At 42.4% G+C, this 14,690-nt stretch overlaps 1 protein-coding gene across 1 annotated transcript; it reads left to right on the top strand.

The window, feature by feature from the left end:
* Positions 1 to 2,326: 2,326 nt before the first annotated feature.
* Positions 2,327 to 10,784, top strand: LOC121877598 (uncharacterized protein DDB_G0271670-like). Its single transcript, XM_042383399.1, has 2 exons — positions 2,327 to 2,643; positions 9,418 to 10,784. The coding sequence occupies exon 2, from the start codon at positions 9,441 to 9,443 to the stop codon at positions 10,764 to 10,766; it is 1,326 nt and encodes a 441-aa protein (XP_042239333.1). The 5' UTR covers positions 2,327 to 2,643; positions 9,418 to 9,440; the 3' UTR covers positions 10,767 to 10,784.
* Positions 10,785 to 14,690: the final 3,906 nt, after the last annotated feature.

The raw sequence follows: 14,690 nt of genomic DNA, 5'->3' as shown, positions 1-14,690 counted from the left end.
TGCCTGCATCCGATCGCGTTTTCTTGGAAGTAATTAGTAGTTCTTTGTAGAAAACTTTCAAATGACGAGGTATAATTTAGATATTTTGAGCACAATGAACACGTCCAATAAAAGGCAAAGAGAAAACACAATGCAGGGGCAGTGTTGTCTAAAGGCGATTTTGTATAATAAAGTGTAATTACTATTGACTTCAGAAAGTTTCCAAATATCAAGTGCACATGCCCTCAAAATGTCCATGATATTGGGCAGATTTCAAAAAATTTACCTCAGCTGGGTGGTCGTACTGTGCGCGCCATGTTCCCTCACCCACAACTTCTTGAAGCCCCCTTTTGATATTCCTGGATCTGCCCCTGCAATGTTTGAATTAATGTTGTTTAATGAACACACATACTGTATATACAGTATATGTAAAAATCAGTACTTTATTTATTAATTACAACAATTAGTTGCTGTACAGCTGCGATGTTGATATTCACACGACTCCTTTACACTTGGCATATTCTTCCATAGTGATAAGGGCATTTAGTTTTGCATTTGCAAGGAGTTTCTACATTTTGTTTTGGTAAGGTTCAATTTTGAAAATAGTCTTTCAGCGTCTGCGTTAGACGTTGGCAATGTCAAGACGTCCAGCTCAGCTCAAGATTGAAGAAGCCGCAGGTCCAGAAACCTGTGAGGGCAAAGTTTTTTGGAGTGAGAGTTGTGAACTCTTGGAACAATTTACCAGAAAGTGTTGTGACGACACCGAGTGTGAGCTCTTTCAAGACCAAACTTGATCAACACTGGAGCAGGTTCAGATACATAGAGGAGCCGGTGCATGCCCAGTACTTGCCAACAGAGCGTAACAGAGACGTGACCGATCGCCCAAGCGGCTAACGAGCCGATCAGTGGTGAAGAGGATAAAAGTAAAAAAAAAAAAAAAAGAAATATAGATTGACAACAGTGCGTAACAGAGAGCCAGTACATGTCAACAGTGCCTAACAGACGTAACCGATCTCCCAACAGCTAACAGGCCTATTAGTGGCGAAGAGGATGAAATATAATAAAGTACACTTAAGTAAAATATTTGCTGTACATTATAACTATAATAAAAAGGTAAAGAAGTCCTCCCATGTTACAAGTTTCATTTTCTTTTATCGCAACAGAAAATGGACGTAAATAAACAGTTTAATGAATGAGTGTATATGTGGGAGTGGGGCTATAATGACTGAATGATGTTAAATACGGAAATAAATAACTTTGAATGATTTTAAAGGTTTTACTGTAGTCATAAAGAGATCAACTGAGTATCATTTTAATTAAATGGCTAATAATAATAATATTGTAATATACCTGTAGATTGTCTCTGTTCTGGCCCACAGTGTGTCACTACTGTGGTCAGTTTATAGTAAAGGACATAATTCGTTAGTTTTTTCTAATAATAAGTTCAGACAAAGGCAAGACGATTTTCACCTATAACAATTTTGACGCTTTTACCCATAACAGAGACATCGGAAGTTGAAAATCAGAAAACTTGCCACTCGGTTACAGAAAGTCGCAGCTACGGCCAAAAGCTGATGGGCCACGCAAGTCAACACTGACGATGAGATCACGTTACCGATGGGTCAGTTATTTGACCTATGCATAATGATACCTTTGAATCGGTCGCAACTTTTTGAGCGATGCAAGTGCATCGGTTGCATCGGCCTGGGCGGCTCTTAAATGTTCAACCATACCTTGGTATATTCTGGGAAGAAGCTAGATTTTCAGACCTTACACCGGGATGATCGTTCATGAGGGGTGAATAGAAAAAACATATTTAACGCACTAGTAATAAAGAGGTAATCTTCATGTGTTTAATACTTGAATTTTGATAAACAAGATATTTCTTTTTTTTTTTAATCAATGATTAAAATAAAAGTAAGTTTGAACGTTCTTTACTATGGGGCATATAAGTGTACTGAATCATCTTCTGTGGAAAGTACTTTTAATGACCTTTTTGTATATCGTCTAACGAGTCGATCAATGGACTAGATAAAACTGAAAACACTATTTTGAGAAGAAGTTCATAGTTTACCCTAAATATTTTATTATAGAAAGTGGGAAATGCGTTCTACTTCTCGTTTGCTAAAATTATTTATACGGACGTAACAACTTGATAACCTTATAAATAACATTTTAAACATACATATAATTTGTATTTAAATATTGTGCATTGTAATATTAAAATATAAAATCTATCTGGAAAAGTAATTTAATTCCCTCTGCTCGGAAAGTGACATGCTACAACGCAGGCAGGTGTCGGTGACTGCAACATGGTCGAAAATAGGGAAGTTAGTTGTGAAGTTTCTGTCGAGAGTGGAGGGTGTGTGAGGATTGTCGCTAGTGTGTGTTGAGAGTGGCCTGTTACACTATCTTGAAAATTTTACGTTTTGTTGTGATTCTGGAGAAATGTAAGGAAGATTACGTACAATGCTTGTGATGTGAAGTGAGGAATCTTATGCAGACTTGTGTACTGTATAACAGATAACTGAACTAGTACAGTTTAGTAAATGACAGCTGCTATAACCAGTCAAAAAAAAGTAATCCGTATTTCTGATGAGTTGGACAAGTGATTTCAGTGCAGTAGGACGGGGTTATACACAACATAGGAGTTACAGTGAAATGGTGAGTAAAACTGAAAATTGGTTGACTTAAAAGCCTAGTGGTTAATTGCTTGTTATGGTAGTTATATATTCAGTAAAATCATCGAAGCGTTTACAATTGATTTAACATTTACTGTATGTAGACAATACAAGTACACAGTTTAGCTTGTATGTACTGTAGACAATAGACAATACAGATAATGGTACAGTTTAGCATGTATATAAACAACGTAGATTTAGATGCGAAAATGTCGATGTCTTTAAGTAGCAGCTCAATAGTTCGGTGATTATCAGTACTTAAACGACCAGTACGTAATTGTAGGAATAAAAAGTAACATTTATTCACTTCAAATGCATACTTGAATAGCACAAAAAACGTTATATACTCGTCAAAGTTTTTCCTTATTGTTAAAGAATGATGTCGATTTTGCTGATTCTGTCATAGACTATACACAAACCCACCAAAACCCGTTTACGAAATTGACCTCAAGAACGAGCGAAACTAAAACCATATAATGAAGTTGAGTAACTGACCATATGAACCAACCAAATCAAAGCCATATATGAATATTGACCACGATTCAACCAAACCTAAAGCAGTTATGGAACTCCTCCACCTTACGAATCAACCAAAATTTTTAACCAATTATTTAACAGACTTCATGAATCAACCTAACCAAAATCATTTATTATTTTATAGACGTAACGATTCAACCAAAACTCATAGAATTAACATAACATAAGAATGGAGTAAACTGCAGCGGGCCTATTGGCCCATACTGGGCAGTCCCGTTTACACCCAACCCCTATTGCTCATTTAAGCATCCTACCTATGTTTGAAGCTATTCAGCGTATTCGAGTTAATGGTGATATTTGGTAACTTGTTCCATTCATCCAAACCAGTGTTTACCTATTTCACGCCTAAATCTAAATTTGTCTAATTTAAAACCATTGTTACGAGTTCGCTCCCGGTTGGAAAGTTTGAGTACCTTTGTAATGTCCCCTTTGTTTAGCCCTGCCTTCCACTTATACACCTCTATCAGGTCGCCCCTCGCTCTGCGTCTCTCGAGGGAGTGCAAATTAAGATGCTTTAACCTGTCTCTATACTCAAGGTTCCTAATGCCCGGGAATAGTCTTGTCATTCTCCTCTGAATTCTTTCCAAGGATTCTATATTCATTCTGTAATATGGTGACCAGAACTGAACTGCGTAATCCATGTGTGGTCTCACAAGCGCAAGATATAGTTTTAGGATGACCTCGCTAGTCTTGTAACTAACACTCCTTTGTATGAACCCAAGTACTTTATTAGCCTTGTTACGAGCAAAAACACATTGTTTACTTGGCTTAAGGTTCCTACTTATCATTACTCCTAAATCTCTCTCGCAGTCGGATTTCTCTATGGCATCGTTGTTCATCTGGTATCTGGTTTCCCTGTCTACATCTCCTATACTGAGTACTTTACATTTGTCCACGTTGAATTTCATCTGCCATTTTCAGACCATTCGAAAAATTTGTTTAGATCTTTCTATAGTTTTGCGGAGTCCTCGTCAGATTTAATAACACGTCCTATTTTAGTGTCATCAGCAAATTTACTTATGTTGCTGTCTATGCCGATATCTATGTCGTTTATGTATATAATAAATAATAATGGTCCAAGTACTGAGCCTTGGGGAACTCCACTTGTGACGTTGCTCCAATGGGACTTAGTGCCGTTAATGCTCACTCGCTGTTTCCTGTCCTGTAACCACACCCTAATCCATTTAAGGATGTTACCTTTGATGCCAGGTTAGGCTAACTTAGGAAGATCTCGCGTGATGTACTGTACTTTATTAATGATTTTTAAGTTTTAAATTTAATCCTTACTTCAGCCACCAGATTGAATTACAGTAGATGCGATAAATAGATAATGCAGCGAAAAGACCCCTTGAGAGAACGAAACTAAACCATTTACTTTGAGTTTTTATTCAACGGTGTGCACTGAGGTTAATATTTGTTGTTAATTTTATTTATTTATTTTTTATTTTATTTTTTTTTTTTGGGGGGGGGGAGGTAAAATAAGTGATATGGATTGTTTTTGCTGTGTTAGGTTAGATTATTTATTCACTTTCTTTGTTCCAATGTTTTTTCTTCAATTCGCCTTCCACTCTTCTTTTTCTATCATCTTTTCCCCATTCTTCCTTACCTTGCTTATTCTGATCTTATCCTTGATGGTTTGTCCTTACTCCATCCTACCTTGCTTATCCTTATCCCATCCTACCTTGCTTATCCTTATCCCATCCTACCTTGCTTATCCTTATCCCACCTTAGCTTGCTTATCCTTATCCCATCCTTGCTTATCCTTATCCCACCTTAGCTTATCCTATCCCACCTTAGCTTGCTTATCCTTATCCCATCCTACCTTGCTTATCCTTATCCCATCCTACCTTGTTATCCTTATCCCATCCTACCTTGCTTATCCTTATCCCATCTTAGCTTGCTTATCCTTATCCCACCTTAGCTTATCCTTATCCCATCCTACCTTGCTTATCCTTATCCCATCCTACCTTGCTTATCCTTATCCCACCTTAGCTTGCTTATCCTTATCCCACCTTAGCTTGCTTATCCTTATCCCACCTTAGCTTGTTTATCCTTATCCCACCTTAGCTTGCTTATCCTTATCCCAGCTTAGCTTGCTTATCCTTATCCCACCTTAGCTTGCTTATCCTTATCCCACCTTAGCTTGTTTATCCTTATCCCATCCTACCTTGCTTATCCTTATCCCACCTTAGCTTGCTTATCCTTATCCCACCTTAGCTTGCTTATCCTTATCCCACCTTTGCTTGCTTATCCTTATCCTTCCTTAACTTGTTATCCTTATCCCATCCTACCCTGCTTATCCTTATCCTTCCTTAGCTTGTTTATCCTTATTCCATCCTAGCTTGCTTATCCTTATCCCACCTTAGCTTGCTTATCCTTATCCTTCCTTAACTTGTTATCCTTATCCCATCCTACCTTGCTTATCCTTATCCTTCCTTAGCTTGTTTATCCTTATTCCATCCTACCTTGTTTATCCTTATCCCATCCTACCTTGCTTATCCCATCCTAGCTTGCTTACCCTTACCACAACCTGATATCTTTATCCTGATCATATCGTGCCGGATAATATGTTAGGTTTGATGATGTCGATGTCTACGTGTCTCTGGCTAACTTTTCCTGATATCCATGCCCTTGTCTTGGGTTTTCCAGTTATCCACATCCTCTTAAATGCGTCCCCGAACTTTTCCTCTTATCCACACCCTTGTCTGTTGTCAGTAGCCAAGCGTCAACCGTATTTGTTTAATTTAACTCCCGTTTTTCTTGCTTGTATGTTGCGCCATCAATTGTTGCTTGTACTGTATGCATTATTTATGTACTAATCCTGTTTCATCGCCTTAATAACCCTAGTTTTATAGGTTCGTTAAATCAAAGACCATCCTTCCTTGTCCATCCTATCACGGCATCCTTGTCTACTAATCCTATCATTGAGTCTCTATCCACTCCTGTCATCCCTAATTTTGCGTGTTTACCAATGCCTCCCTCGTCATAGTGTTCATCCTCTCAGCGTATCCATCCTGATTTATAGCTAATACACATTTCCCATCCTACCCTCATTGTTATCGGGCTACAGTATTTTTTTCTATTCTATTTGTCTTGCCTTTCATTCTTTCACGACTCATCTTACCCACATCTTTGTTCATTAATCCTCGCTCCACCTCATCCGGGCAGCCTTAGTCACCCATGCATGCAAGGCTACGGACGTGGCATGCATATATAAAAACATTTATTACTGATTTTATCTCTACCTTCTAGTTTATCTAGTTATGTATATCCTCGTTTATGCCTGCATGCTACTTTTATTAACTGTTTGGTGTGTTTTTCGGTTTTACTTTGTTACCGAGATGGGAAAAAGATTTGTATCTAATTATGTAGTAAATACATTGTGGGTCATTTAACTGCTAGCGGTAACGACCCCATGAAGGCCACACACAACACGACGCTTTGTTTTGGTAGACCAACTATTGCCGCTAATTTCTGTCATTTGACTCATTTGGAAGAACAACATACACAAAAATGAACTAGCAAAATTGCATATTGGAGTTTGCTTCTGGAGAGTGTTTGTTCGTTTGCTTAGACAAGAGTAAGTAGCTAGTGAAGTGTTTGTCGTGTACCATGGTGCTTGGTGATGTGACCCTCATCTGGACACTACAGTATATCTGGTATTCTGAGGGCCTGGGAGCGTAATGGTTCATGTCAAGTTTATTCTATTCCCTTCTCCCCTAATGCCAACAATCACCTACAATTAAACCATTAGGTACTTACAACACAATGACACTAATTACAGTTCAGGGTTGTTACAGTCACAACAACCAAGGAGAAAATAATGATAGAATACATTAATGATTAGGGAGAATTGTATCCGTCCTCTTTATAGACTGTTATTCAGAAACAAGTTTGATGAATGCACTGTGATTATTGTTTAAGTCTACGAATAATAATGCTAATTGAATTCGAGTAGTCGGTATGCTTATTGTATCTGAGAATACTGTGTAATGAGTTTAAACTACGTAATCCGTTAGATGACAGGTGATATTTATTTTTTTACAGTAAGGTGACGACGAAGCTTGAACGAACAAGCTAAAACATGTCGTTGCCTTGGATCAGTGAGCGCATGAGAGTGTTTCATTAGTCAGTGTTGGTAGTGCTCGTACAAGGTGGTGGAGTAGCATACCGCGCATGGTCGCAAGGTCGTATGAAACAGGCAGTCCAACACTAGTCAGTATATTGAGGGGAGGCGAGTATTTTAAGAACCACAAATGGAATATTATCCCTCAGGTGTTTCTATTTCTTCTGTTTCATTATTATCATTATTTACTGAACACCAGTACTCGACTCCACCTACATTATAATGCTAGTCTTAGTTGAGGTGTTTTGTTATACCGTTTACTGTATTTGAAAATTGTGCAGTTAGTTTGTCTGGCTTGTCTTCGACTTTATATTTTATTTATTTTAAGCTAACGTCTTAACTCAAGTTTGGCCTAATAATACAGTCATATTTTTAGCCTGACAGTGTGCCCGCAGCTACCACCAGTTCACTGACATTAGTTCTGTGACTTGCATATTACCATCACTGTGGCCCAACTTATATCAGGGCACTGTGGCCATTAACGTGTTACAGTGACATTATGACGTAACACAGTGACCTTACTCTGACCTAGCTGTGTCACACTCAAACAGAACCAGCACTGTGCTATATCCTGTAATTATGGTGTGACCTGAATGTGTGTTTTCATGTGGTATTACTTTTACCTATCACTGACATTAGCTAAAAGTGTCACAGTGATCATTACTCCGACCAGTGACTTTATCCTCCGTGATTTACCTGAACTGATAGCTCTGTGTGACTTCAAAACTCCATGACACAACTTCAGCGAAACAGTGAATGGATAGCTTCGTCTTATTGCTATTTACTTTATGTCTTAGCTCTGTAATTTCCTAAACAAACTTTTATTCTATTTTTTTTTACGTAGCTGAGTAAGATGTGATATTGTTATTATTTCCTTGTGGTAGTTTTGGCCTTGAGATTTGACTTAGCCACTGTGGTACGAGAAGCAAGTAACCTTTCCTGTCTAGTTTTATAATCATTCACATCATTGGTTTCCACACACACACACACACACACACACACACTGTCCACTTTGACTGGAATATTTGCTCAATCTTATACTTTCTGTACCGAGTATTAATTCTAAATACTTTTATATCGAGTAGAATTTAGACAATATTATCTTGTGTATTTTTTTTATTGTCATTTAAATATAAAGTTGTATGTTATTGTGTATAGTTAAAGATCAAGTCTCGAAAGGAATGAACATTATATTTTGTAACTGCTTGATGTCTTTGGTGAGCGTGTTGGCTTGTGTAGGTCAGTGTGCCATTGTTTCTGTTAAATTCTTGCTTATTCTACCCCGGCTCTGTCAGTCCACTTGATGCTAGGTTTAAAAGGTATAATAAGGGGGTGAGTGACCAGCAGTAGCCTGTGATGTAAGCTGGTCTGAAAGTATTGGTCTTGAAAACCAGACACTCTTGCTCATTTAATTGTTGATGGCGTGTTCATTTACTAATAACCTAAAGATATGCTTAAAGACCTTAGTTATGGAAGGACAGCAATGCTTTATAATATTAATACCAACTGTCCTTGAGGTTTTATGGTGAAATGTAATCTGTCTGTTTGGTCAGGTTTAAAGGGAAGGAAAACAACCGTTGCATCAAGAAAATAGCCTTTGATTTTTTTTTTGGGCAGCAGATGGAGCTGACTATCTGAGGGGCGATTGTCGTGTACTGGAAATTAGGTTGGTAGTGCGTGGTCTGCTGTACAGTAACACCCACAGATGGAAGTTGAAGATGGATTTGACAACGTTTCCACCCAAGATCATTATTTATTCGTGTGTCCGACTGTCTGTCATTCTCAAGTTTGATATATTCGTTTGTAGGTTCCAGTTGTGGGTTATAAAGGTTGTCGAGTTCACATTTCGTTACCGTCATGGCGTGCTGTGCGGCGTTATGGTTACCGTACTGTATTATGTTCTCGTTGACTTGTGGTGCACCAGGAGTGGAGTGCTGTAGAGTTATGAGGACTGACTTATGAAGTGTCAACTCGGTCTTGACTCCTCGTAAACAACACTCTTTGTAGTCTATCATGGTATTGAAGACCTGTGTGTATCATATTTTTTATTACTTTGTTGATGCATTATAAAAGTCTGATTTATTGTTGTTGCAGGTGTGGCGCCAGAGAGCAGCGTGATGAGGTCAGGTCAGTACAAGCTGGTGGGGGCTGGGCTGAGGGGAACGGACAGCCAGGTCACGGTGGGACACTTCAGGTCAAGTCAGTCTGACCTGCTGCCAACCGAGTCTCCCGTGGGTGACTTTCCACACATGAACTCCCTGGTGGTGACCAAGAGTAAGTTGTCTGACTCCCGCTCCCTCAACAAGAGCTGTGAGAATCTGAGTAGTACTGGCGGCACCCGCAGTGCTGTGACGCGGGTGGAGCAGCGGGTCAAGAGTCTCCTGCAGCGAGGGGACTCCCGCCCCAGGAACGGCCATGACGCTGCTCCTGCTGCTACCGCCGAGGATGTGTGGCAGTATGGCCATGTGGTAACCCTACCCCGTCGCCCCCGCCTCTCACTGGCACTCTCACACTCCGCCCTCCACCACCTCTCCTCTGACACCGCCTCCTGCATCAGTGCCAGCAGCGGCTACTCCTCTTCCTCCTCCAGTAGCTACGGTAGCTTCAAGAGTAGCACCTCCAGCAGCTGTTCTACGCTGCCCCGTAAGAAGAGTCGGAGTGAGTGTGGTGGTATGAGTAGTGAGGGAGACATGCCGCCGCCCCTCACCAGGTCCTGCACCCTCGTCGACAACCCCATGTATGATGTCACGCCCGCCACCGACCCTCGTACCTTTAATCGCAACAAGTCGCCCAAGCGGAGAAGTTCTCCCTCGCCCAGACACGAGCCGATATATGACCTGACGCCGGACAGTGACCCTTACAGTCTGGACACCTGTGACAGGCGCAGAAGGTCCCCATCCACACACGACCCCATCTATGACGTCATCCCTGGCGGTGACCCCAACAGCTCTTACCACCGGGAGTCGCGGTCACAAGGTCATGATAACCACCTGTATGACCTCGTGCGACCTTCACGCCTTCTCACCCCGGACTCTGGCACACACGGAGGTCTCGACTCACTGGAAGAATCTGCCTTGGACTCCCTGGATTGTTCTGATCCCCAGAATGGAATGTTGGAAGATGAAATGGTCAAAGAGGAAGACCAGGTGGCTAAGGAATGTCGCGAGTACTTTGAACGACGACTCAAAAACTCCGAGACCCTTAAGAAGCGCTGGTCGATGTGCTCCTCAGACTCTGGTGCTGATTCTGGTGACAGTGACTTGTCCCCGACCAGTCACCTGACCGCCGGCCCTCCAAGCATCGCCTCCAATACCTCCTCCACATCCACCGCCTCCAACACTTCCTCCCACACCTCGAGTACCACTCAAGTCAACGCCTCCACTAAGAAGACGCCGCTCGACCAGAAGATGGAGTTTCTTCGCAAAGAAATCGTAAGTACCTGACACATTTTAGGGATTCTGGCTGACTAAAACTTTCTCTTAGAGGAAGATGGAAGACGTTCACGGGGTGTAGGGTGTAATCTCTCTCATGTTGCGCGCGGCCCAGTACGTGAAGTGCTTCCTCACAAGTAAGTGGTCTGGTGACATTCCTCTCTACTCGCGGGGAACCAATGCCGGAGACCTATATCACCGCCCTCTCCTCCTCCTCCTTTCTCTTCTCGCCTTTGTACACCATCCATTCTTTTAAACATCTTATTCATTACTCCTCGCCGACTGTGTTGAGACTTTCATTCATGGAGAGTGTGACCAATGATGCGACATTCTTACTCGTTTATGTGAGTCTTGTAGATCACTGTTAACGCCCCGGGCTGACCACCTCATTGTCATGGTCGTCCTCTTGGCTATTCACTCGCAGGCCTCTATACTCACCTTCCGGGCCTCCTTCAGACAAATACAGGTGACCACACTACCTCTGCTGGTGGTCATTATTAGGGTACCTCTCTCATCTTCCTCCCTCCCTCTTCTCTCCCCCTCCCCCCTTTCCTGTCCCTCTTCTGATCTCTCATCTTCCTTCTTCATTCCCTCACCCCACCACCTCTCTTCCCCAACAGCATCCAACACCTCCCCTCCTCCCCCTCACCCCGGGCTGCAGGGGAGTGAGTGTCATAGTAGTGGTGGCGGCGACCTTGGTGTTGGTGACGATGGAAAGCCCTGCCGGATACACCCAACTTTCTCGTCAGGGAGGGGGGGTGGAAGACCTCACTGTCGCACTTTTCCATCACGCTTGTCAAATGCATTCCAGTGTGTGTGTGTGTGCGTGCGAGCGAGCGAGTGACTCACCATTTTTTTTAATCCAATGTTACCTTAACCTGAAGATGTGAAAATGGTATACGTATGTAATTTCAGAAGGGAGGCGGTAGCGGCAGTGGTCGTGAGCCAATATACTGTATACCCTTATCAGTGACCCGCCAGCCCTTGCAGAGTATACAGTAGTGTGTTTATATTCATGAAAACTGATCACCTGAGGATTAACCTTCCCACATGCCTATTATCACCTGATGATTTAACAACTTCACCTTTTCTGGCTGGGTTAGCGTTAAGATGGGTTGATGTTAGGGTGCATGGGTTAATCTTATGGTGAAATAGCATTGGGGGGGGGGGGAGTTAGGTTGGTGTTAGGATGGGTGGCTTGGTGTTAGGATGGGTGGGTTGGTGTTAGGATGGGTGGCTTGATCTTATAGTGAAATCGCTAGAGAGGGGCTAATCTTCAGGTGATTTATCAATACTTAATAACGTTTGTACGGTCTGCTCTCGTCTCTTTATATTTGTAACTTTCACTCACATCGTATAGAAAAAATAACTACGAAATGTTACGTTAGGTTAGATTAGGTTAGGTTAAATTAGGTTACGTTAAATTAGGTTAGGTTGTATTAGACTAGATTAGGTTAAATTAGGTAGGTTAGTTATGGTTAGGTTAAGTTAAATTAGATTAGGTTACATTAGGTGGAATAACTGAACAATAATCAGTTGTCTTTGTTGGGCCACTTAATGACAGGAACCACATGTATCTGAGAGACCATCAGACCTTGTAATTTAATTGGTTGGATTTGGTAACAATAACAAGAAGTGGGGAGTCAAGGGGAGGCTGCTGATGGTGGGGAGGCTGCTACTGATGGTGGGGAGGCTTCTACTGATGGTGGGGGGCTGCTACTGATGGTGGGGAGGCTGAGTTCACGGCTGCTACTGATGGTGGGGAGGAGGCTGCTACTGATGGTGGGGGGAGGAGAGGCTGAGTTCACGGCTGCTACTGATGGTGGGGGGTGTTGATGGTGGTGGTGAGGTGATGATGGTGGGGATGGTGATGGTAGATGGTGATGATATTGGAACTGGTTGATAATGTTGATGGGCATGATGATGATGGTGATATTAATGACGATAATATTGATGATGATACGAATGCCGATGAAAATGATGATACTGATGATTTTAGTAATGAAGGTAATTGATGATACTAAGAAAATTGTTGATAATGGTGGTGGTGATGATGATGATAATGAGGATGATGATAATGGTGCTGTTGTTTATCAGTTAATGAGGTTATAATGAGTGCTGTCATGGTCACGGCTTTGTTATAATGATTTTATGTTCCCACTGCATTGGGGTATTGTGGCGAGAAGTGTCTACGTAGGGATTAAACTGTATTACGTGTGTGTGTGGAGACGGTTTTGTTTGTGTGTTTAGGGGGGGGGTTATGTGTGTTTTGTATATTTCCTTCTCTCCTCCCTACCACCCTTCCTTCCCCACCAGACTTCTCTCCTCCTCCCCTTACCCCCTCCCTCCCCGCCAACACCCCTCCTCCCCAACACCCTCCTCCCCCAACACCCCTCCTCCCCAACACCCTCCTCCCCTGAGACCCCCTCCCTCCCCACCAATACCCCTCCCCCCCCACCAAGACCCCTCCTCATAGTCATTAACACTGGTACAGTCCGCTCGAGGCACTCACCTCAACACACAACAGGTGACGACGATGTAGAGGTGCTGATGACATTGTGTGTGTGTGTGTGTGTGTGTGCGTGCGTGCGTGTGTGTGTGTGTTGATACCATCCTTCTCCTGCCCTCTCTCCTTCCTTCCTCCTCCCTTTTCCCTCTCCTACTTCTTCCCTTCCCCTCCTCTTCTTCTTCCTCTCCCCACCCCCCTTCCCTCCTTTTCTCCTTCCCCTCCCTTATTAGTCTCTCCCATTTCCTCTTCGTCTCCTCCTCCTTCTCTGCCTCCTTCCTCTCTTCTTGCCCCTCCCACTCACGTGCCAAGGCGTTCGTGACTTGCAGGTAGGCGGGCGACTCCTGTGTGTACAGTGGTTAGCCAATAGGTAGTAGTTAGTGGAGTGATTTGCCAGGGGGTATAGTGATGATGATGTCGCTGAATTGATTCGCAGTTAACAGGTTGTTATTGGCTCTAGTTTGCTATATTAATTCATTGAAGAGTAGTTAGTATGGTAGTTAACCTGAGAGGAATTAGTAAGGGTAGTTAGCCATAAAAAGTAGTTAGGCGGTAGTTATCCGAGAACATGGTGTGGTAGGTACCCAAAAGCAGTTAGCCTAGTTGGGTCGTTAGTAGAGACGTTCATTCTCAGAGCAATTAGTAGAGTAAGTTGTGAAGTAGTTATTAGAACGATTAGTAAAGTATTAAGTACGCTGGTAGTTAGGTTGAGGTGGTAGTGACCTTGGGGTGTAAGTGGTTGATAGTGGTTGTTGTTGATAGTGGTAGTTTGCGGTTGATTGTGGTTGCTACTAGTATTGGTCGATGGTGGTTGCTACGAGTACTGGTCGATGGTGGTTGCTACGAGTACTGGTCGATGGTGGTTGCTGAAGTACTGGTCGATGGTGGTTGTAGTTGTTGTGGATGATGTTGACTGATGGTCGTAGGTACCAGTTGCGGTGGTTGTAGTTGTGGTAGATGATGTTGACTGGTGGTCGTAGGTACCAGTTGCGGTGGATGTAGTTGTGGTAGATGATGTTGACTGATGGTCGTAGGTACCAGTTGCGGTGGTTGTAGTTGTGGTAGATGATGTTGACTGGTGGTGTGGTACCAGTTGCGGTGGTTGTAGTTGTGGTAGATGATGTTGACTGATGGTCGTAGGTACCAGTTGCGGTGGTTGTAGTTGTGGTAGATGATGTTGACTGATGGTCGTAGGTACCAGTTGCGGTGGTTGTAGTTGTGGTAGATGATGTTGACTGATGGTCATGGTACCAGTTGCGGTGGTTATGATTGTCTAATTACCAGTTGCGGTAGTTATTGGTTGTAGTCCTTAGTGTCGTGGTTGACGATGGTAGTTTAATGGGTTTTCAAACATGGAGTAGTACGTCGGGAAACACACACACACACACAGAATAGGAAGAGAATAAGACAGAATTAGAAGAAATGAAGGT

This window comes from Homarus americanus, unplaced genomic scaffold (genome assembly GCF_018991925.1).
Source record: "Homarus americanus isolate GMGI-L3 unplaced genomic scaffold, GMGI_Hamer_2.0 scaffold54332, whole genome shotgun sequence".
Classification (NCBI taxonomy): Eukaryota; Metazoa; Arthropoda; class Malacostraca; order Decapoda; family Nephropidae; genus Homarus; species Homarus americanus.
Note: the sequence above shows the minus strand (reverse complement) of the source record. Positions and strands in the feature narration are given on the sequence as shown.